Raw genomic sequence first — 24542 nt, 5'->3', positions numbered from 1 at the left:
TAAAAGAAATACTAAAAAAAAGTCAAAAATTTTAATCCCTTTTCTTCTCCTTTTTCTCTCTCATCAGTTCAGTTGGATATTTGAAATGCAGTTTTCTTTGTTTTAAACAAGTTTGGTGTTATAGTTTCAGTTGAAGATTAAGTACTCGCTTGCATAAATGTCTGTTGTTCCAGAGGATGATGATGAGTAGATAGAAACTCTTACTGTTTTTTCAAATGAATCATGATTCTGAGAGCAGCACTTAACTACTTCTATTAAACTTCCAGCTATGAAGATTTGTTTTCATTACAAAACCCGATGTTTTTAGAACTGCATTTTTAAGCAAGAGCAGTCTAATGTGTAAAATAAAATATAAATAAACAAACATAGAAGTAGTTACCAACATTTTAATTGTTTTTAGTTCCAGAACCCATACAAAAACCACATGAAGGACCTGGAGAGATGGGGAAGCCTGTGGTCATTCCAAAAGAGGAGCAAGAAAAAATGAAAGAAATGTTTAAAATAAATCAGTTTAACTTAATGGCAAGTGAAATGATTGCACTCAACAGATCTTTACCTGATGTCCGGTTAGAAGGGTAAGTGATATACGTTGTATTAAAACTATCTGTAAATGGAAAATGCGAAGTGTGAACCAAACCAAGATTTCAGTTCTGTAAGATATTAACATTGAAGGTAGGACGAATTCCTGTATGCATAGTACTTAGGTGAAATCAGCTTTAAGAGCAGAGATGAGTTTCCTTCGGTGTTATTTAACAATGAATCTGATTACAAGTATGAATGCTGTTCAGGGAATAAAAAGTAATGTGGCTGAGTGAAAACAAAGTTAATTCAAGAACTGGTGTTTCAAGAAGAAATATCCTCTTTGAGAACTTCATGCTTTACTTTTAATGAGGCAGACTAAAATTGTACGTCTTATGAAATAGAAAAGATTTGATGATGGGAAATAAATACTTTAAACATTTCTTACCTAATGAAATGTTCAAAGCCTCATTTAGCTTGCATTATAATGTTTTCTAACATCCATCTAGTTTATTTTTGATCTTACCTCTGAAATATTGATTCTTTCAAAGCTATTTGTGTCATAATGAAAAAGGAAATCATAGTCTGCTTTTAAATAAAACTAAGATTACTTTACTCTCTTAGGGCTGATCTGGACAGGTAGCTGATGGCTTCCCCACCACTAGCCCCCTTTACTTAGGAAAGGGACTCTCAAGTGAAACAGAGCTTATGAAATAAGATTTTGCCCATCAATTATCTGCATTCTTCTCCAAGAACTATGTGCTATGGAAAATCTATTTCTTTTGAAGGTCAGCGATCGCTTCCGTATACACAAGGCTTAGATGCTGTATTAATCTGTTTTTCATTTCCGACCTTTGAGGGTGGTATTAGGAGTGAGATAAAGCTCTGACCGCTTTTCATTTTTAATGGGTGTTAAATAGCTGCTCTATATGTAACTTCACCTGGATTCGAGTGATTCTGTGTAGAATGTGAGTTCCATCGTGTGCTGGTGTTTTTACTAATTCAGCTGGATTTTTTTTAAAAGATCCCCTAAGTTAGAACTAGTGCAACTTTTCAGTTGATTTTTAGTTATACTCTTAGTCAGATTTTATGGTCATTACTTGCCTGTTTCTCAATGTAGTGAAAGAATGTACAGCATAAACATGTAGGGTTTCATTTTCAAACTGGGAGATCTGTGGTTTTTTTGGTGTTCTTTTCTTGTCTCATGTTGTTGCTCTTGTTATGGTTAGAACTTGGCAGTGGATCTCTTGGTGTTCCTGCAGAAGAAATTCTCTTTGTAAAATGGTGACTAACAGTGGGTGAGAACTTCTCGTTAACATTCTGATCTTGTTTTAGCAGCAAGGAATATCATCAGGTTCTTTGGAGATTTTTGTCACAGCTGGAATGCTAATTTGTGATGATTTCAGTATGGTTTGGTGTTTTTTATTTTTTTGGAAGAACTAAATGGAATGAATTATCAAAACTTTGGGGAAATGATAGTTACAGCAGTTGGTTAATTTGGAAGGTAAACACGGGTAATCGTTCATGATTATCTTGGAACTAAGGAGGAAATTAAAGAACATCTGTTTATCAGCATTCATATTGGAAAACTTGCTTGTATATGTTCTGCTATTTTTATAGTTTAAGTACAGAGTTAAGAAAACACATTCCTTACATGTGGATTTAAAACATTGACTTGATTGTAATCTTTAAAGTCTAGACCTTGAATTAACCAGAAATGGAAAGAGAAATTGATACAAATGATTACAATTTTATTAGCGAAGCATCATTCAACCTTTTGCAGAGAAGTCAAATTGCAATCTTAAAATCAAGTTCGGCTGTAATCACTTTCCTTGTATGCACGGCCATGCTCTGCAGTTACTGTGTTGTGCAGTAAGATGTGAGTTATAAATTTAGTCATGTTACATTTGTTCACCTCTTACATTTGGATGGACAAAGAATTTATTACAGTACTTTCTGTATGAGAATGAAATCTTAGCATAAAATCGTAGGCAAGGTCTTGGGTCAGAGGTCTATTTTCTGTTTTTATAAATAGCTAATACCCACTTCATGTGCGTATTTTTAGTAGATTTTGACAGAAAAATGGTCCCTGAAAACAGTTCCTTTCATGATCTTCTCAGTATGTATTCTCTAAGGTCACTCTGGTTAAGAAGTTGGGGAGTGTTAAAGTTTCTCGAGCAAATCTGAGAATTTGTTTACAGTGCAAGGGCATCTTAATCTGTATGAGTGGGTTAATTTCACTCTTCCAGAACACGAGCCATTTTCAGAATTGTGAAAACTATAAGTATTCCCAAATGTTATATGTATGTCTTAGAAAAATATTTGTGTTTAACCAAATTATTCACATGGTCAGAAGTGCTTTCTGCTATGTTGGTGGGGTTGCTTCTGCTGTAACTTGTTCTGTCTGTATCTCTGCTAATATGGCAATAGTTATGGAGAGAATGGCTGATTTCTAAGCATGCCTTACCACATCGGTGTGCTTACAGCACAGCTGCCACTTGTCCTTTCAGTCAAGTTATGAAGAAGTGGGATATGCTCAAGCTGAGATGTTCCATGTGTCATTTTCTTCTTCCTGAGTTTTGTGGGTTGCTTCCTTTAATGTGGTGTGGGGGGAAGATGGGACTGTTTTGAGTCCTACAATTCTCTGCCAGCGTCTGTTCTTCTGAAATAAGGACATCAAAGGATTGCCAGTTAGTTAATCGTTCAAAAGCTACTGAAGTGAGGTGTGCCAGGGTAGGCCAATTTGCTTATGTGTTTAATAGTAATGTCACAACCTATCAAACAGAGAGCAGCTACTGAGGGAATCTGTGTTATCATTCACACTAATTTCTAGTCCAGCCAAAATCCCCTGCTCAGACCCCCACAGCCTTAAGGCAGCTCTTACCTGAATAGACTCCATGTTCTGTCTTGTGCTTCTGTGTCCGGGTGTTCATTGTTTCATCTCTGTATGTAACCCCAGTGGGGAAGCATGTTTGTTTTGGCCACGAATTTTTTTTTCGTAATGAAGAAAGAATATGTGATCTGTTTTAGCTGCTTGTCCAGCTCGGTGGAACTCCTTCGTATCGGATGTCTGCATAAATTCTAATCTGAGTTCTGCTGAGCTGTGTCCCAGTCACATTAATATGTTGATACTTTTTTTTACTACTTGTCGCCATAGTACTGAGGCAAATAGATGCCTTTAAAATCACTGAGAAACAACCAAATTTGTAGTCTTTTGTGTCTGCAAGAGTAGATGTTCTTCTTACGTTTCTGGTTGGTTAATGGAGAAGCAAAACAACAGCAATAAAAAAAAAACCCGAACAACAAAGAAGTAGTAATATTTTAAAACGTGAATATTATCACAAATCTGCATCGGAGCACATTATTTTAATTAATATAACTGGCAGGGCCGCAACCTCTGGTGGGATGTTGGTGTGGGGGAGCAAGCCGCTGGAGACAGCAGGTTGTTTTTAAGTTGTTAATAGATGATTTCTTGTAAGCGAGTCTTATTCTGGTCTGTAAATCAGTCATCAAAGTTGGATTTGATTCACACTTGCCAGGAAAGTGTGCAGCTGTATGTTCAACGTGACAGCAAAGAATAAAATGATGGGTGATGAGAAGCACCAGAGTCTCACCTTGATTGTGCTGAAGACAAGGCAACAACTGAAATAGGTGTCAGTGGCTAAAACAAGCATTCAGCTGTGCCTATCTATTTTAGGGAGGTGTTCATTCAAGCTGGAAAGTGATGTGGTTAAATGCATGAACTTTGTATGGTGTTACATGACTTGTGTTTGGTCTCAGTTCTGTTTGAGGTGATTTTGAATCTGCTTTGTAAACCAAAGAATGAGTACTGTGCTCAAAGGCTGAGGTTTTCAGGCTTGTGGTCTCCCAAATGTTAAAGATTTGTGGAATGTACAAAACATTTAAGGAGACATTTGGGTCCCTGGCATGAGTTTAATCCCAGCACTGACCTCTGTGCTCTAGAAAAGAGTGTGCAAAACTCCATTTTATTCCAGATCTGGTATAGTGTAAACAGAATTAAGTGTATGAGACACTGTAGTATACCTCCATTAAGTCCTGCATATCACCTGTCCTTTTCTCAACCTGTCTGTATAGTGAGAGCAGTGATGCAGATGTTTGAGTGGTGCAGATGGTGTTAGTGTGTAATTAGGTTTTAGCCAGATGGATCTCTGTATTTGAGTGAACTAAGTTTAAATTCATACAAACTTTGGCTTCAGCAACTTAGAAAATTGAGAAGCAGATCTCCCTGTAGCATTTAACTAGGACGGTAACGTGGCTGGTTGAAGTTATTATTGAAAGCTTTTTTTGTTCCTGTTCAGTTCCTACTCTGAGGCTTTATTTTACAGTCTGGATGAAGTTGACTTCCCTCCTTCTCTCCCCCGTAATTAAAAACTATTCTAAGTCTAACTTACATGAATGTTGTGGAGTTTATGGTTGGTTTATTATGCTTGGCTTATTTCTGAGGAAGTCATTTGTACAACTAATTTGTACAACAATTTGTACAACTAAATCTTTCATCTCTATGCTTGGAAAGAATTGTATATAGATCCAGGCTTATGAATGTATCACATATGCTAATTATATGATGCAATATAATGCTTTCAGTTCTGAGACTGCAATCTGCTTTTCATACGTAAGGTGTAAAAATTTGTCGATTTTAAGCCTGAAATATTCGATTGAGAACGTACCAGAATTCTTGTTCAGAGAAATTAAGAACCTGACTGCAGGGGTTGACCTGTATGCTTTGTTACTGCACTTGAATCATAAGATGATGCAAGTTCCTAAAATTTATACAACCACTGTGTGAGGAAAATAGTTTATTTGTATATACCTATTAATGGTAAAACTAGTAAAGGCATACGTGCAACAGTAAACTGTTGGAACTCAAATATGTTAAGTTTTATAGTTTGTTTTTGTTTTTTAATGGTAACACTTGAAGTCTTGACTGTATGAGCCTTGTGAAGACATGCTCTCTTTAATGATTTTAATTCAGGAGGAGAGCCAAGGGAGTAGCTTCACACTGTGTATCATCGGATGTAAATTGTGTACTGTGTATAATTGGGCACAGCCAAAAGTCTCAGCGCTGCTTCTGTTAATGCTGATCCAACAGTTGTGTGGCCTTGCAGCTCGCTGGCTGAGTGGAGGCTTGCCCTCCCCAGGGCTGGGCAGTGCATTTTGTTGGTCAGCAAACGGGAGCAGCAGTGGAACCCAGGAGCTGAGTGACTACATGATCTGCTGTAAAGAGGGGGATGGGCCAGAACTGTGGTTTTGGAAGGAGAGATTATTACTTAGGGTGCAGTTGTGGGCTGCAGCTATTTAGGTGGAATATGAGGAAAGCAAACTTTGCAATGGGAAGTGTGTGCAAAAATCCCCATAAACTCATGGGGATTTCAATAGGTTCATAAATTGTTACGTTCTCTGTGAAGTTTGTTATTCATTTAGCTTGGGTCATGGTGTTATAAAAAGGTAATTAAAAAGAGCTAAGCTGTCAGGGTGGTGGTAGAAGACTTCGGTAGTTTGTTCAGTGTTACAACCTAGAAATCCAGACTATTAATTAGCCTGGCATCTGCAAAGGAGATCTGCTGATCCCTTGAAAAGCAGTGTAAATTTCAGCAGTGTCACACTGTAAGACTGAAAGCATGTGAGGTATTGAAGATTTAACAGTTAAGTGGAGACTTTTGTGTGTGTTTTTCATTTAGGTTGTTACTGGCCTGGTACAGAATCAGCAGTTTGAAACGTTCTTGGAAGAAATTAGCTCTAAATCTTTCTCCTAGAGAAACTTGAAAAAGTTTTAACAACTTGTCACTTCAAAGATGAGCATGCTTCCTGTAAATTGTTGTTGTTGTCTATAGTCGTATACGTACACACCCTTATACAGGTGTGTGCATACATACACAAAGATGTGACAGTATCATTCTTAATTACAAGTCTTCCATTTCTGGATGAGCAGCCATATCACGAACTCTATTCTAGTCGGTAGGTTAAGTATGAAAAACAATTTGGCTAGAGAACTCAGTTTAATTTCAGTCTTTGAGGACAGAACTCTTTTTTTTCCTTACTTCAAAAAGTACTTTCCTGTGGTCATTTTGATTAGAACAACAGTCAGTTGCAGGTAATGAGTTTTGTGAACTTCTGCTTGAATTCTGTAACCACAGTGGTTTTAAGGACCATTTTGGATTTTGTTTCCAGAGTCTAAAGAAGAGTTCTGCTTGAATCATGAGATAATACAGTCTTTCTTACATACAGATCTTTGAAAGCAGAACAAAGGATGGCAGGTAAATTACGCAGTGCTATTGAAGGCAAGACGCTTAAGCAGGCTGGATGGAAATGGTTAAATAAGAATTACTGGCATTCAGGGCATCAGTTTAGACAGATTAATTGGAGTTGTGATCTATATTATAGAAGTGAAAAACCTCTGTTTAAAACAAATTGTTCTGATCTGATTGGAAGAAGCAGCTTGCTTCTGTAGTGTGAGGTTTTGTTGCAAATTTCCGTGCAGCACTTTCTCTTTGTGCAGCCACAAGTTAAAACTGTGGTTGCATGCAGGGTCTGCGTGCTAAAAGGAGCTGTGGCATATTCTGTTGGTCAGCGATTTCATCTTTCTCAGAAGTATTGCTTTTAACCCTTTTCACTGTGTTGTTTCCAGTTGACATTGGCTTTGTCCATCTTGGTTGTCTTCAGTCACAGTGGGTCATTCTAAAAATTTACGTTGGAAGCAGATTTACTAATGCTCATTTGCAATGATGTCGTGAGGCTGCTGCTGATGTCCAGGACAGACTAAGTCACTGTTTGCCAGAAAAGCACCACTTGATTGGAATGCTGGTGGTTGTTGCTGTACTGTCTTGGCACTTTCTGCCACCTCTGCTTACGGAGATGTTATTCTCTGCCAGGAATGTGTCAGTATCAACAGCTTCAGGGTGACTTGGTCTTATTTCTAACGTGTTTTCACCTGTGATTTAAGGAGGGAGTGGTGTTTGCATTGGGCAGGGCTGTGCCTCAGCTTTGTTACCTTAACTTGTTGCAGACTGTATCTTCAGGCAAATGGGCAGGTAAAGAACAGAGTGCTGATAGATTCACAGCACTGCAGCAAGACGGGGCCGTTACTAATTAAAGACTAAGGTTTTATGACAGGCGTTCTTATTTTCTTCTCTAGTGATCTAGCATTAATGTCAGTAACCTCAGTAGAAATTAAGTGTATTTTCAGGCCTAAAGATACTGATACTTACTTCCCAGAGTACATTTTAATACTAAAGATTATGCTTTTCATACTGTACCACTAGTATTAAACAGGTTTATTCTGGGCACTGTGTTATGTTTCCTCAAAACCTCAGCTGTAATGCAGTTTTCCTTTCACATATTTAAGTTCCGAGATGCACTTTATTTATAACTGCAGCTTTTATTTTTAACTGTTATTTCTACTGTGCAAGATAAAGGCTTGGACTAAATCTGTAACGTGACTAAATACATTTCCCCTCACTCCCCTCTGTTCTTTTCAAATATGCATCGGCACTGCATTAGCATACTGCACGTATGAGCTGTGGTCTGAGCTCTAGCGGGATTTCCCATCTGAGCTGTGAAGTGCATAGCAGATACTTGCACTTGTGTTCTGTATCTGTCCTTCATTGATATGCTCTTGTTTGGGTGCACTGAGTTTGAAAAACGAGGACTGCACCAGTGTTTTATCTGCTGCTAATATTTCTGAGTCATTCTAGATTATTGTATTGCTTGTGCCTTCTTCCCTTGGAAAGCTGGTGAAATCTGGGCTTAACACTGATGTCACATATACCAAATTGTGGCTTTGCTACTGCCTGAGTCTACTAAAATTTTGTTTTTAAGTCTCCATAGTCTCTTACTGCGTAGACATCCTAGTAGTATATAATTGATTTCCTACAGGATCTCTATAGTGTTTGCAGATTTTTTGACTGCAGTTCTTCAGCTTATGAAATATGAGCTACACAAGATCTATCAGGATATCAAATCCCATTTTATTACATTACTTCCTAAAAAGATTTAGCGTGACTTCAAAGGATGTGCAAATGGATTGCTTCTAATATTGTAAATATGACTTTAAAGATATGACAGTATTGCACATAGCACTCTTGAGTTGTAAGGATAATTTCTTGAAATTATGTTCTGTGAATACAGTGTTATAGTATTGATAAATGCCAAATATTATCACAAGTTGGTTGCAGAGTTGTGTTTCTAAGTTAATATCTAACAGTAAACTGAAAGAGGTGACATTAGGACAGTGATAGGTAGGCCTTGTTGGTCTTGGCGTCAGGCGCTAAGCAGAGCAGGACGGATATCAAGAATCTCACTTCTGAGGAATTCAAATGAAGGATTGTTTGAGATCCTCTAGTAGATTTATTCTGTTTCAGCAGTGGTTAAGTATGTTCCCCTCGCTCCTCCACTAACATAAGAGTTCCAGTTCTGCTAGTTGTAAATCAGAGCTGAGAGTAAATGGTTGTGGTGATATAGGTAGCGCAAAATGAACATGCCTGCCCTAGTTCTTAGCATCTTGAAGGCCCAGGCATTGCCAGTACTCAAAAGGTACAGAAAAGAATAAGCTCCTGTAAGCCGAGATGTCTAGTATCTTGCTTCTGGTAGCACTAAGTACTTTGGTGCCAGCTTTGGCAGAGCTGGTAACAATGAGGTGCTTATCTGCAATCTAATAGCATCGTGAATGCTGTTTAGATGCCTTGGAAAACTTACATTTAGTAACATCTTGAAGTACTCTGAACGATCCATTTTACATTTAATTGAAGATAAAATTATGTTGTTCTCTTTTCGTTTTTTTTTATTCCACAGATGTGGGTGGAGAGCACCCTAATCATTTTGAGTTTAGGGGATTTTCTTGTTGTTGTTGACAGGGTGAATTAAATGTTAGCAAACTGTAGATTTTTGTATGCTAAATATTTCTATATATATATTGAAAATTTTAAAAAGGCCACCTTCCAAAACTTTGTGCAGTTAATTCTTTTAACAGAAATGTCCTTCATGGTCACTGTCATTTTTAACCAGCAACTAGAAGCTTCAACTGTAGTCTTAGGATATGCAGCTTCTCAAAGTATTACAATGATGTTTACTTCTTGACCAAAGTTATTCTTCAAATGGAATGGGAATTTTAGTATTTTGATTAATAGGAGTTGGAAGTTTTTTCCTTGGAGGTTTATGATTAAAGAGCCTTTAAAATCTGAAATGTAATGAATAAAGTAAGGCAATTCTGTTCAAATAATACTTGTCTTTTTGAGGTTATTTTTTTTGTAATGTCTCCCGCAGACTGTTTATACCCTGAACTGAAAGAGAAAAGAGTAAACAGTTTATTCAGAAGTATTCAGAAGTTTTCGGATGCATTCAGGTTGTTGGCTATACACAATACAATAAATAAAATCTTCCAGATTTTTTTAATGTGCATCTCCCTGTCTAAAATGTACAGAGCTTCTATGTATGATTCAATTACCATCTTCTCAAAAAAGGTGATGATAGAGAAGAAAAACTTAACTGATAGTTGCTTCTGACCTTCCACTTCAGAAACTTTTGTAATGAGTTTAAAATTTTGATATTAGGCTGCAGGACGTTAGACTAATTTCATTTTGCTTGTTAGCAATGTTATCCACAGATATGCTATGATCTGTCATCCTTTTTTTCGCTTTTAGTATGTTAGATGTAAATCTTGGTGAGTGAAGGGTTTGGACCCAGTGCACTGCTCCCCTGTGCTCTTGAGGAAGTGCAGACCTGGGAGTAATCAACTAGTTAAAACGGGCCAAAGCATTCTGAATATATGGTGCAAAATTGAAAAAAGGTAAAATTCTGTGAACACTCCCTGTGTATATGCATCTTGCAGAGGTGAAGGCTGAGTCATATCTGTTGCTGTCCTGTGGCTCCTTTCTAAAAACATTTTTCAAAGTGTTTTACACAATGTTTGTACGTTTTTTCCTCAAGTCTGATTTTGATGGGACATGAAAGATCCTGGATAAATCTCATTTCCTAATTGATTTTCCACTTTCATTTCCTTATTACCTGAGAGCAACAAATCAAACATTAGGGAGGAATACACGGTTATTGAGGCTGAAGCTGGGGATTCCAGTTATGAAAAGGCGACTTGATGTGGAATAAAAAAAATCTTCACTGCTTTGTTCTTTGGAAAGTGTATGTCAACACATGTAGATTAAGCAGGCTTTTGTCTTGATCGTATTGAAATAGTCTGTCCTATTCTTTTTCTGTACCTTTAAGTAATAGGGTAATAAGTCACTGCTTGCATTTAAAATATCTAGTATTTCTGGGGAGTTTCCACAATCTAAATAATATATGGAGTTGCATTAGCCAAGAATTTGCCTGATACGTGCCATAGATTAAGGAAAGGATGATGCATTTCAGGTGAAGTAGATATTCTGAGCTGCTGTTTGGAGTCTTCATTAAATTACTGGAGATGGTATGCCTTCCTGATATTATGCACTCAATTTTAAAACTATTTGAGGCATGATCCAAGTAAAGGAACATAATGTATTAGTAGTGAATTGAAATTCAAATTTCCCTTAATTCATGCCCTGTGTGTCATACCCTTGATGGTTATGTTCTGCTACTAATGTTGCTTAACTGTTGGTTGAAACAAATGCTGCATTTTAAATTCAGTAGTAATCCCTTTCTGGGGTAATTTGTTTTCAGATGAAAGACAAAAAGGATTCTTAATTTAAATGTTCGGTACTCAAGATAAAATGTGAGTTTTACATAGAAGGCTGATGCTCTATGTCAACTCTTTCTGTCTTGCATTCTGCAGCAGTATGTTCCTGGGGGGAAGTAGTGTATAGCAATAGTTTCAGAATTAAAAACTTCTTTTTTGGTATCTAGTCACAAATATTTGTACAAATATATTGACAAAGTATGTTTAGAAAGGCAGGTGAAAGGAATAATGTCATGAAACAAACTTGTGTTGCCGCTTGTGAGAGTCTCTTAAATATTAGTGGACAGGGCGGTCTAGGTCAGTCTTAAACTGTTACTCCAGAAAGGGCTGATCTATGTGGTTGAGAGTAGGCAAGTCTTGTTATGGGATGCAGTGATGTTCAGCTTCTACAGGTAGCAGACAGTAGAAATGCCTGAGAAGGGAGTTCATGTCAACCTTCTGTATGCCTTTCAGGCATGTTTGGGCTAAAAGGTTTCCCTTCAAAGGTGGATCTTAAAGATTCTGATGTATTTATACTAAAGACAATGTAATGTTTTATAAATGTACTAGTCTGTGACTAGCTTTTATTGTACCAATTCATTGATTTGGAGCTCAGTAAAATAAAATCTTCCATAAAACAAGATAGGCAAGGCTGGAGATCTGAAATGTAGTATTGGAGTGGCAAATCCCATGTCCACCCCAGGAAGATAGTCCTGTTGAATGAGATATTATGGCTTTTTATGGAGAATAGGCAACAGATTTCTCTCAGCTTTTCCACAGATATTCTGTTAAAAACTATGGGATCAACTGGAGGATTTACATTTCTACTGAGGCTGAAAATCAACACTTGGATACTTCATTTTCTGGTCTAGGGAGAAATGCTGTAGAAGGAATAAAATATTGATAATTTGGTTTTAAAGCAACAGTATGGGCTGAACAAGTGAAAAACAAAAGAATATTTGGCCCAAGTGTAGAACTTGCCATCTGAAATTCAAAGTATCTTAGCCAAAAGCTATTTTATTTTTCAAGTGATACCACAGAAAAAATGCTTTGTCAGTTGACACACTTCACAAATTTTCTTTATACATGAATCAAATAAAGAAGCACAGAGATATGAATGTTTTCTCTAAAGATTTTGACACTCGCTTCGGTGTAATGAATAATTAAAGTCAGCCGTGATTGTAGACAAGTCTAATATTGAGGACAGATAGTGCCTGTTTCAAAGATATTGCTGTTTCAATTCTCAGAAGGGAGGTATGATTGCACAGAAGCTCTTTAAGAAGCTTCCTAAATTATACCTGGGCTTACATTATACCTCTTCTTATCTAGGATCTAGGCTCACTGAGGGCTTTTGTCACTACCATAGAGCCAAAATGCCTGTGTGTTATGAGGACTGTTCTTGCTTAGAGCTCTCTGGCTAACCAAGTTATCCAGCAAATAAAATATTCATATTGCGAGCCTGCTTTTGGCTTGTGTTCATGGTGTCACCAGTTCTTCCAAGGGGTGGGAATAGATAGTGACACCACAATCCTGTATTGACAGATTGTTCCTTCAGTAGTGTTCTTATACTTAAGGTTAAGGATATGCACTGTTTACTTCTCAAGCTCTCAAGAAGGGCCACAGGTGATAGTCATAAATACTTTTTAGCATATTTTAGTAATACTTAGATCAGATTACATTTGAGTGAATATATGTAATGAGTTAGGATCTAATAAAAGCTTTTCTGTTGGAGTGAAGCTATGTTCAAAGTTTCTACTTCAGTTTTTTTCTTGTGTTTAAGGTCTGTATGCATCTCTTCAAGTTTGATCCTTAAAGGATTTAGTACCATCGTGTCTTTGTGTCTGTATGATCGTGAATATGCAGGAAGAACAGATCTGTGCTAAGAACACACAAAGATGCATGGTTATTTTTTAGGGCAGAATTGTGTTTTCAGAATTGTTAACAGTACTTTATGTACAATGTGCTGTTTTTTTTTTTTCTGTGAGATACTGAAAATGATCACTTTTCTTCTAATAGTGTTGCTGTGTATAAAGTATTATCTGCATATGGAGTTACCTAGAATATGTATATTGTTTTGCAAAAATGTCCTATATGTGCTACTAGGAGAGCTAAACCTGTGGTCTCCATGCTAACTTCAGAATGTGAATATAATTCACTAGTTTGGTCAACTTTTATACCACTTCCAATGTGTATAAGATGGAGGGGAAAAAAAAAAAACAACTTCCACGTAATACATCCCCATTAAATCATGAAATATACTTCACTCAACAGTATTATAGTTAGCACACATGTAGTCTTGTTTTTTTGCAAACATCAAGTATGTCCACAACTATTTATCATACAGTTATGAATTACTTTTTTTGTTGTTAGTTATATATTCTTTATTTGCATGGTTTCATTCAAGTTTGCCATTTCTTACCTTGTGCATTTCTCTTCCTTCTGTCCCTGGAATAGTACTAGGGTTACCCCTTGCTCTCTGAGGGAATGTAGGCCTAAATTAGCACCTTGAGTTAGTGTATTTGTTTTGTGAAGCATCGCATATCCAAGTAGTGGAAATTAATATTGTCGACTGTATGTGATGGCAATGTGGATGTCTCTGTCATTTCAAGTACTGGTTACTCTGTGAAGGTTCCCTTTATGAGTGGTAGGATGGAGTAAGTAGATGTATGCATGAATGTAAGGATTTTTTAACGTGGGAATATTAATTTGTGCACTTCTTCCTCCTTTTGTCACGCTTTGTATGCAGTTGATATATCGTAAATTGTTGCGTGGTTTTACTTACAAATAAACTTAAAACTTGCAATCCTAACTTGGTCATTGCAAATGCTTTTTTCATTTGTTTACAGTTGTAAAACAAAGGTATATGCGGACAACCTTCCCACGACAAGTGTTGTCATTGTTTTTCACAATGAGGCTTGGAGCACACTTCTACGAACTGTTCATAGTGTGATAAACCGGTCACCACGGCACATGCTGGAAGAAATTGTACTTGTTGATGATGCCAGTGAAAGAGGTAATGATAAACATTGACACCTTAAAGATATTGCAGCTTGTTGCTCTTTTTACTTCAAAAATAGAAAGCGAAATTCTACTGGCTTAGCTCTGCTCAGCAAAGCACGGTAATGGGGTGGAAGAGCAGTAAGCGATGCCCCTTTTCAATTACAGATGGATCATTCTGCTCTGAAAACTAATACAACTTTGACTGCTTACTTCTCTGTTGACATTATAGAGTTTGTGTTTATCCTGCTGCCATTTTCTTGTTCTGCATTTGGAACTTCAACACATAAAGTCTTGAGGGCGTTTAAAACTTGAGTGATGTGATGAGTAATAGCAAAGGCAACTTTCTTCTTCACGCACACACCCCAGTTTGCTTTCAGTACCAGAGTCAAACTTGGTGCTCAGATGGATCAGTATTGACTTTTCAGCTTATGGGAAATTGCATTTCAGTTTCCTTGCTGTATGAGATTCCACTTTTTAATGGTCAGTGTACCAAATGAAAATTCCATGATACAGAATAAAGCTTGTGTTGTGTTTCATTACCCTACATAATGAAACTAATGGACAAAACTTGAAGCTGGTTTTCTTAAAATAACTTTATTTAGATTTTGCTTGCCAATGATTTTTGTTAATTACTATATAGTAGGAATAAAGTTAATATTCTAGACAGTACTTGGTAGTTCATTTTGGATCAGTTATTTGTTTTGTTTCTTGATTTTTCTCAGTGTTGTTGGTTATAAAGTATAACTTGAGGGATATTTTTTCGTGTATGCATTTATATACGAGAATGAGAGAGTGTTATGTTTTCTAAAGTATTTCTGTACTTGTATGTTGAAATAATCCTTTTAAAATATATTTCTGTATTGAAAGCTTTCCAGTAGATTAATAGCTAGTAGGCCACTATTTAAAATAAATAAAATCCTGGCAGCCACCATTTGTTGGCTGTTATCTGTATTTATCTATATCAGCAGTAATTTCCCTGCTTTAGTTGGAGAATTGAGGGGCTGTGCAACCAGCATGCTGATATCTCAGTTTGATGCTTCTGATTCCACTATTGCAAAATACGTATTCCGCTTATTATGTTAATTCCAACGTCAGAGTAAGATGGGTCCAAACAGCTGAACAAACAAAATCTATGTACAAGAAGAGATGTTGGATTGCAGACCATATGGTTTGAGTAGCATTATGGTGCATGGATTACAATAGCCATCAGGAATTTTTGTGAATGCACAGCTGAAGAATTTATGGATTATGAAGTATTTATAGGGTATATTTTTACAGTTTGTACCTAGTGTAGTAAAAAGCATGGGTTTCTTCTTCAGGTTGTATATATGTATGATGATGTAACATTGCCTGCCCAATTCCAGGCCATGTAGGTCTAGAGAACAGCTGGTTGTGCAGAAGATGAACAGGGGAAAGAAAGATAATTCCAGTTAGATGGGCTGTGACCGAGCTGTTCGCCTAGAGACACATAGCTCATGGACTCAGGTTGTGTTCACACATTTATCAGTATGTTTTCGTTACTACTTGTTCACACTTGCTCTTTCACCTGATACTAGTTTTAACCTCTTTAGTCAATTTTAGTGCCATTTGGAAAATGCAGTGGGGTCATGAAAGGCAGTTACACTCTGGTAGAAGAGAAGGAATACCTGCACAAAGGGCAAGGCTACCACATGAGTGTGTTCAGGATGAGATGGGAGTTGTGGTTGAATTTTACCTTTTTGAAAGATCAGATTTTCACTTGGAGGGAATTGGTAACAGCACCCATCAATTTCTTGTTTTACGAAACCTCTGTAACACCTTTCTTTTGAAGCTGCTCACCACTCTGAGGATTATTCCTGAGGATCACAGGTGCTAATATTTGGGTTTTGAGTGTCTATATCAGGTTATTGTGAAGGTATACGTCTCGTTAATGAAACAGAGGGAGTACTGTTTTGGTTGGTTGACTTTTATGCTCAGACTCATGCTAGAAAAACAAAGTTTAGTGCAAGTCTGCTCTGTTTCATTTGTCTGCACAGTCCCTTTCAATAATTCATATCTTTGCTAATGATTAATAGTGACAGGTCAGCTTTCAATGTGACCTAGAAGTAGAGTAAGCTAATATTAAAATAATGTAGGCAGATATTTCTAATGTTTTGTCTCTTCAATTTCTATTTAATAAACAACAACAGCAACAACATCCAAAAATGTTATTATAGCACTGGCCATATCCTCATTATGAAGTAGAATTAGAATTCACTTTAAAAATGGCTTTTTAAAGATGTGTTTTGTGTTCCTGATTTGTTACAGGTAGGTAACAAAAACAAGGTGATTTAATTCTAGGCTGAAAGACATAACATTTCACATTTGTTTTGGTGGTGTTATTGAACATCTTTAATTTTGAAATCTGTGATCGCTCAGGCACCTTTTATTTGTAGTTATTTTCTACAGTTCCTGAAAGTTGTTTTGTTTTTTTTATGCTTTATTTTCCAGAAACTTACTACGTTTCCAGCAAATGTTCTTTTACATTAAATAAAACTGAAGGGATGTGATGCCTGAAAATATGAAGGCTTTAGCATATGCTACTTACATATTCTGTTTGTGTTGAATTAAAACAGCAGACTTTTTTCCAGAAAAAAAAAAAACTGTTCAGCCTGAATGGTGTATTTTGAATTCTAACATCAGAGTCGATTTAATTGGAATGAAGTAAGCATTCAGTCTGCCTGAAGCACACTTTGTACCTGCCAGTGTCAAGCTCTTAGAAGAATGAATTTGCATAGTATCACACAATTATTTACACTGCAAAAAAAAGCTTTGGAGAAACAAGGCATGGCTGTAATGTTTCTTCTCTAGCTGCTGATCAGAATTGGGTATTTTGTTTTCAAGTGTTAATCTTTGTTAACTACTTTACAAAACAACGTTAACAGAAGAAATCAGAATTAGTACTTAAAACTAGGTCGAGTATTGAATGGCCCAGTGTGCAAGGCAGATTACATCAGGACAGAAAATACCCACAGAAGTTAGTGATACAGATGCATATGAAAGCAATATACTTTAAACTAAAATTCTGAAAATAATGTCTTAAAAGTATTTGTGCTTCTTGTATCTGTGACTGCATAATTAAAAATCTGTAAATCTGTATTGTAGCTTAATAAAAATATTTAGTTTGAGACTTAATGTTCATGCTGGTGTGACTCAGTAATAGAATTGTCCAATTATTTTTCGATTTGCACACTTAAAGGCTTTAACTGAATAGATTTACTTTTTTCTGTCATCTTGGTTTTCTTAGTTCCGGTACTGCCATAGAAGATGCTCTTTAAACAATCCATAGCAATAAGTAAAATTATTTGTGTTTTGATAGAGAAAAAAGTTCATGAAAGGAATATCCAGCAGAAAGTTTTGTCTCTGATATAGAAGGCTTTTTACAAGTATTTTAAAAACCTCACTCTCTGCTTAAAGTGCATGAGGGAGGCGATGCTAAAAACTCTCTCAGCTGTCATTCCAGATCACTTCTGGACATCTGATGCTGTAGTGCATAAATATTTTCATTTGGGTGTTTAGCATAGGATTTAGTATAAGTATAGCCACTTGGCTTGCATATAAAATTATCTCTATAGCTTAACTCTGGCATTTCTAGTAGGCCAAAATCTATTGTATGCATTAAAAGATTATTCAAGTACATTTTAGATTTTTTAATAAAAATGTGCAGAGGAACATTTTCTGACTGTCAGATTAGCACAGAGAGAAATACTCCGCTGTCATGTTATCTCTGTGTGATATGCAAGCCATATACATTAAACTGTAAATATTTCCATGGTGTTTGTTCTCTTAAATTGGTGGCTTTGGAAAGCTATGTAGTAAAGAAGTGAAATTAATTTGATACAGGCTGTGTCAGTCAAATGATGTGTGCTTAACCCGAAAGGCCTGCAAAATTTTCAGATGTGAAAATGGGCTTGCACTTCCCAATTTTTACTACTAAACATTCTTTTGAATCTCTGTTAATACGCACAATAAAAAATTAACTTCTAGTGCGTTTCTCTGGAGACAAGTATTTAAGATCTGTCCAACTCTCTTAGCACAGCTCAGCGTCCAAGATGTGTCAAAACTTATTTCTGTGGGTTTTAGTGACAGTCCAACAATGCGAAGGGAAAAATGAGGCGGGAATTAGCTCACCAGAGCAGTAGTAAGGAATGGCAATCATCCTCGGGGCAGCTCTGCCTCTTGAGATTTACAAGACAGCCCAAGAGTTCATGCTGTGCTTTTTCTCCCTCTGGTGTCACACATATTCTTGCATGAAGGACTTGGTATCTTACATTAAATCCTACTGTAGGCTGTGCACTGTTGTGCTACAACTCTCACATGTTTTGAATGTATCATGTAATACATTCTGTAGCTGTGTTTTATAAGAGTGCTTATTTTGCCTTTATTACAGATTTCAAATCTGTACTATGTTATTACACAAGTTTATATGGCTATAAATTGTTTTTTCCCTCTCAGTTCTTTGTTCTTCCTTACCATTTTTCATAGTCGAATTGTTCATGATGGACAAAGACTATGCTGAGCGGTGGGAAATTTGACAGCTGTTCATACTGCAGTAAATTTTGAGTTTACGAGCATTTATTAATCATTAGTTAGTTATGCTGTTGTATTTTGATTTACTTTATTCTCAGATAAACAGGTTTGTTTGTGATATAGATGCTCATTTACATATAGCTGATTGTCTTCATTTTTGTTTTTAGGAGTTAGCACTATAACTTAGAGATCTTAACCAGACAAATCTAGAGAAAGGAGAATTGAAAAATGCACTTGGTCGTATTTTAAACTCTGCAAAGAAATTATCCGTGAGTTACATTACAGTAGGAGATAAATAGTTCAGCTGGTCAGCACACTTTTGTTACTTTAATGATGGTTAATTTTATGCCCAAGAATGTGTTTGCGTACATTTATTCCATAATAAAATCTTGTCTATCCCTTCATGTTTTTTATGTAAGCATTCTACACTCTTCATTTCTGTTTCCCATGATGACGGAATGAAGAGAAAGAACTTCCTGCTCTAGCAAGTGAAAAGCATGGCAGGGGTGGAAGGGCATAGTACAAAGTGGAGAATAAGCAGCAGAGGAAACTAGCTGAGAAAAGAGGAAAAAGAGAAAAGCAAGGAAATACCTTATTTCAACTCTCTTCATCAAAAACAAAAGGAGAAAAAAGGCTGTACTTTGTAACTGACAGTTTCTGTGTGTTTTATTTTCCTTTGCAGACTTTTTGAAAAGACCACTGGAGAGCTATGTAAAAAAATTAAAAGTACCTGTCCATGTGATTCGAATGGAACAGCGCTCTGGTTTGATCAGAGCAAGATTAAAGGGGGCTGCTGCTTCCAAAGGCCAGGTCATCACCTTCTTAGATGCTCATTGTGAATGTACAGTAGGCTGGCTTGAACCTCTGCTGGCAAGGATCAAAGCTGACAGGTAATTATCCATCTGTTGGTCCATCATCATTTTTTTTAAGGCTTTTAAGAAGTTTCTAAGTACTGTGATGTAACCAAAAAGCAAATATCTACTTTCTGAAAGGATGAGTAAGTCCTGTATTTCTCAGTGGTGTAAGACTAAAACAACTGCTTTCAAAAGGTGAGACAAGTTTTAAAATGAAGCTTGTATTGGAATGTATGGCCTAATGTGTTTAAAAACTGGGAGATCTGAGTATGAGTGGAGTGGAGAGTAGTGGAATTTGAGCTCTTTTATTTGGGAAGATATTCTTAAGGAAGTAATAGAACCCAAGATAATTTTTTTATAAGGGTAGGTAGCAACAGAATGAGGGGAAATGGTTTTAAACTGGAAGAGGGTAGATACAGACCAGATATCGGGAAGAAGTTCTTTAATGTGAGCGTGGTGAGACCCTGGAACAGGTTGCCCAGCGAGGTTGTGAGTGCCCCCTCCCTGGAAGCATTGAGGGCCAGGCTGGATGGGGCTTTGAGCAAACTGGTCTAGAGGGAGGTGTCCCTGCCTGTAGCAGGGGGGTTGGAGCTACATGATCGTAAAGGTCCCTTCCAGCCCAAACCATTCTATGATTCTATAACTAGAAGTACCTGTCAAGTTTACTGTACTCAGGTTCTCGTGATTTGATTGTTTCATAATACGGGTTGTGAATGACCTGTGAATGAGTGAAATTCTATGATATGACTTGGTCTTCTAGGGTGTATTTTCTAAAGTTAGAATAGTTACTGGGATCATACTAATATACACTCCAGTAGCATAGCTTTGTGCCTATTTTAAGTCAGTATTCACAATGCTTACATCCATGTTAGTGTGATGGAAACTTGAGTGATTTTTTTTTAGAGAAATTGGTATGCTTTGCAAAACTTTTATACATCTGAGCAGTAATTCTGTAGTTGAGAACTAATTGTTAACAAACGGCATTTTATATAAGGTAGCTACTAAGGATAGTGTTGCAGATCTTAGTTTTGTTCTTAAGGTCATAGGTGAAAATTAATTTTTAATGTTACAAAATACAATATTGTATGATGAAAAAGCTGCAACTATTAAAGAGCCTTTGTGCGGAACTGTACTAAAACACAATACCAACCTTTAAGTTATCATTGTTGTGAGAGATATGTAAATTATTGATGCAGTTTGTGCAAATAACCCAACTAAATGAGCCTTTTGAACTTAGTTGCAGAGCTTTCCATGAGTGGAAGCCTACTTGAGGACAGTTATTTAAGTATCTTTAAGGTGATTAGAATTATTATCTCTGAGGATATATATGCCTTAATGATGTCAGAGCAGTAGACAATGAAGCCTCTTTCTGTTGATTTTGATGCGGTAGCTCATTTTTTAGACCTGATGGCATATCAGAATACTTTCCCAGAGCTAATGACTTGAGTCTTAATTTAAAAACATGCAAGTTATTTTGACCATTGAACTAGAAACCTAAACTTTTTTTACATGCAGTCAGTGTTCGACGTTGAGAAAGCTATGATCAGTTTTTTCCATCTACAGAAGGTGATTACTCATTACTGATAATAATGCACATACTATTTTTTTTTAAAGCTAGTATTGCCAAAATTGGGTCAGAAAAACACATTTTCCCTTGGATGAGTTATTTCAGATTAGCAAGATAGAGCTTGATATCATTCATGGTAGTAATCTATTGTGTACTGTTGAGAAATAGCATTTGAAATTTTAAACTTCGTATGTATTAAAAATGGAGTTTAAAAAAGAAAACAACAAAAAGAAAACAACCTTTTTCTGAAACTTGTACTAATAGATTTTGGTTCTTTCTTCTTTCTAGGAGAACAGTTGTGTGCCCCATCATTGATGTAATTAGTGATGATACCTTTGAATACATGGCAGGTTCTGATATGACCTATGGTGGTTTCAACTGGAAGTTGAATTTTCGTTGGTATCCAGTTCCTCAGAGAGAGATGGATCGACGGAAAGGAGATCGAACTCTTCCTGTTAGGTAATTATTAAATTGGTTAAAATGTTCATCTGATGTTCATTCTGGATTAGTCTTGTATACAGGTAATCAATTAATTTTGTTGTTGAAATATTTTCACCTGTTTGAAGGAACAGCATAAAGGTTATTTACATGAATTGGCTGTTTGTAACTTTTGAAAGGAGTGAAGAAAGCTATTGGTATGTCACTGGAGAACTATTTCTGTGTTTTTTGCTAATTACCAGCTAATTGCTAGCTTTATGCTAAATTTTGTGATGTGTAGATTTTTATTGAAGCAGTGCCTTATCTTTTTTCTCGAAGAAAATAACATTTTGAATATGTACTATGAGGGCTGCTCTGAAAGTAATGCATCCTGTTTTTTATTATGTTGGCCCACAAGGTCAGAGGTGGGTGTTGGTGCTATGGCAGTAGAGGCTGAACCTTCCTGCCAATATGCCATTAAATTTTGTTGCCATGAGACAGGTGGCAGCAGGGGGGCAGTCTGACAAAATGGTGTCTGACACAAAGTGTGTGTGAAACAAAGGTATAGAATTGAATTCCTTCATGCAGGAAAAAATCGTACCCATTGGCATTCAGGGACACTTGATGAACATCTGTGGAGAATCATAGAATAGCCTGGGTTGAAAAGAACCTCAAAGATCATCGAGTTTCAACCCCCCAGCTGAATGCAGGGTTGCCAGCCACTAGACCAGGCTGCCCAGAGCCACATCCAGCCTGGCCTTGAATGCCTCCAGGGATGTGGCATCCACAACCTCCTTGGGCAACCTGTTCCAGTGCGTCACCACCCTCTGAGAGAAAAATTGTCTCCTAATATCTAACCTAAGTCTCCCCTGTCTCAGTTTAAAACCATTCCCCCTTGTCCTGTCATTATCCACCCTTGTAAACAGTTGTTCCCCCTCCTGTTTATACGCTCCCTTCAAGTATTGGAAGGCCACAATGAGGTCTCCCCGGAGCCTTCTCTTCTCCAAACTAAACAAGCCCAGTTCCCTCAACCTTTCCTCATAGGAGAGGTGCTCCAGCCCTCTGATCATCTTAGTCGCCCTCCTCTGAACTCTTTCCAAGAGCTCCACATCTTTCTTGTGCTGTGGCCCCCAGGCCTGGACGCAGTACTCCAGCTGGGGCCTCACAAGAGCTGAGTAGAGGGGGACCATCACTTCCCTCTCCCTGCTGGCCACTCCTCTTTTAATGCAGCCCAGAACATAGTTGGCCTTCCGGGCTGCGAGCGCACACTGCTGGCTCATGTCCGGCTTCTTGTCCACCAGGACCCCCAAGTCCTTCTCCGCAAGGCTGCTCTCAAGGAGTTCTTCCCCCGGTTTGTATAAATACCTGTATAAATTTGTATAAATTGCCCTGGCCCAAGTGCAGCACCTTGCATTTGGCCTTGTTGAACCTCATTATGTTCACATGGGCCCACTTGTCCAGCGTGTCCAGGTCCCTCTGGATGGCTTTCCTTCCCTCCAATGTATCAACTGCACTGCTCAGCTTGGTGTCATCTGCAAACTTGCTGAGGGTGCACTCGATGCCACAGTCTATGTCATTGATAAAGATGTGAAGAGCACCGGTCCCAGGACTGAGCCTTGGGGGACACCGCTTGTGATCAGCCTCCACCCTGACATAGAGCCATTGATCACAACCCTTTGGCTGCAACCAGCCAGCCGGTTCTTAATCTACCAAACAGGGGATGTGAGTACAGTGAGGCAGTGAGGGGTGCATTTCAGCAGTGGCAGCAGTGGCATGAAAGACAAGGCACGTTCACGATGACCGTGCGCAGCTGTCGCACCATGAAATGTAGAGCATCTTAATCTGCTCATCCACACAGATTGGCAGATTACAATCAGTGAGCTGTGTACAGAGCTTCAATGCATTGGAAATGATGTTGGCAGTGTTCAAATAATGCACAGTTTGCACCAGCTGGATCCCATGAATTCTCACAGAGGAGCAGAAATAATACCATATGCAAGTTTGTCAGGACTTATTGAAGCAATATGAGGCAGAAGGTGACAGTTTCCTGGACTGCATCGTTACCAGTGGTGAGAGATGGTGTCACCGCTACAGAGCAGAGGCAAAATGGCAGTCCATGCAGTGGCAATTCACCCATCAGAGAAAAGGTTTGTGTTGCAGCCCTCAGTGAGTGCAGTGTCTTCTGAGAGAGGAAGGGGGCAATCCTGGATTTCCTGGAGCCTGGATAAACCATCAGCTCTCACCCAGTGGTCATTGTGATGCTGACTAAGTTGAAGGCTTGAACTTCCAGAGTCGGTCCAGAGAAGAAGACAGCCTTACTCTTGCACCACAATAATGCCAGTCCTCATACCAGTTTGAAGACCATGGAGCACACTGCCAGTCTGGAATGGACTGTCGTACCACACTCACCATATAGTTCAGATTTGATGCCTTCTAACTTCCACCTGTTTGGGCCTAGGAAAGATGGACTGTGTGAGCAACATTTTCCTAGTAATGACATGGTCAGAGCAGCTGAGGTCACCTCCTATCATGCAGGTTGTTACAAGTGTGGCATGCAGGTTCTTGTCCATCGCTGATGAAAATGGATAGGTAATGGTGATGATTATTTTGAAAAATAGTGCTGTAGCTGAGAATTTGCTCTATCAAATAGTCTTATTGTGCTCTTTGTATCTGTGGTAGTTTCCATAGAAATACATAGGAGGCATTACTTTCAGAGCAGCCTATGTACGTGTGCTTGTGTGCATGTACATAAATATAACATTAAGAATGCGTGAAAGGTAGGCAAATTTATTCTGGTATGTCATATTTGCAAAGATACTGAGGAACACATGTAACTTGAGTGCAATATGTACTTCAACACAACTCCCAATTTACATTACCTAGCCTTAACACTCAGAAAAGTGGACAATATTAACTTAATATAAGGTTGAAGATGTAATCTCTGGTATTTTTTGTTTGTATTCTATTATGAAGAAAT

The 24542-nt window shown here is 37.6% G+C and overlaps 1 protein-coding gene across 3 annotated transcripts in view; it reads left to right on the top strand.

Annotated features, from left to right (window-relative positions):
* GALNT1 (polypeptide N-acetylgalactosaminyltransferase 1) overlaps positions 1-24542 on the top strand; it is a 79848-nt gene that overhangs the window by 39335 nt on the left and 15971 nt on the right. For all 3 annotated transcript variants that reach the window (XM_021388964.1, XM_021388965.1, XM_021388966.1), the window contains 4 exons: positions 401-575; positions 14026-14192; positions 19410-19617; positions 21437-21607. In XM_021388964.1, coding sequence (XP_021244639.1) covers positions 401-575; positions 14026-14192; positions 19410-19617; positions 21437-21607 — 721 coding nt within the window. The remainder of the gene's footprint in view (positions 1-400; positions 576-14025; positions 14193-19409; positions 19618-21436; positions 21608-24542) is intronic.

The sequence above is a fragment of the Numida meleagris genome, chromosome 2 (assembly GCF_002078875.1).
Source record: "Numida meleagris isolate 19003 breed g44 Domestic line chromosome 2, NumMel1.0, whole genome shotgun sequence".
In the NCBI taxonomy this organism is placed as follows: domain Eukaryota; kingdom Metazoa; phylum Chordata; class Aves; order Galliformes; family Numididae; genus Numida; species Numida meleagris.
The sequence above is the reverse complement of the archived record's forward strand: the minus strand, read 5'-3'. Positions and strand labels throughout refer to the sequence as shown.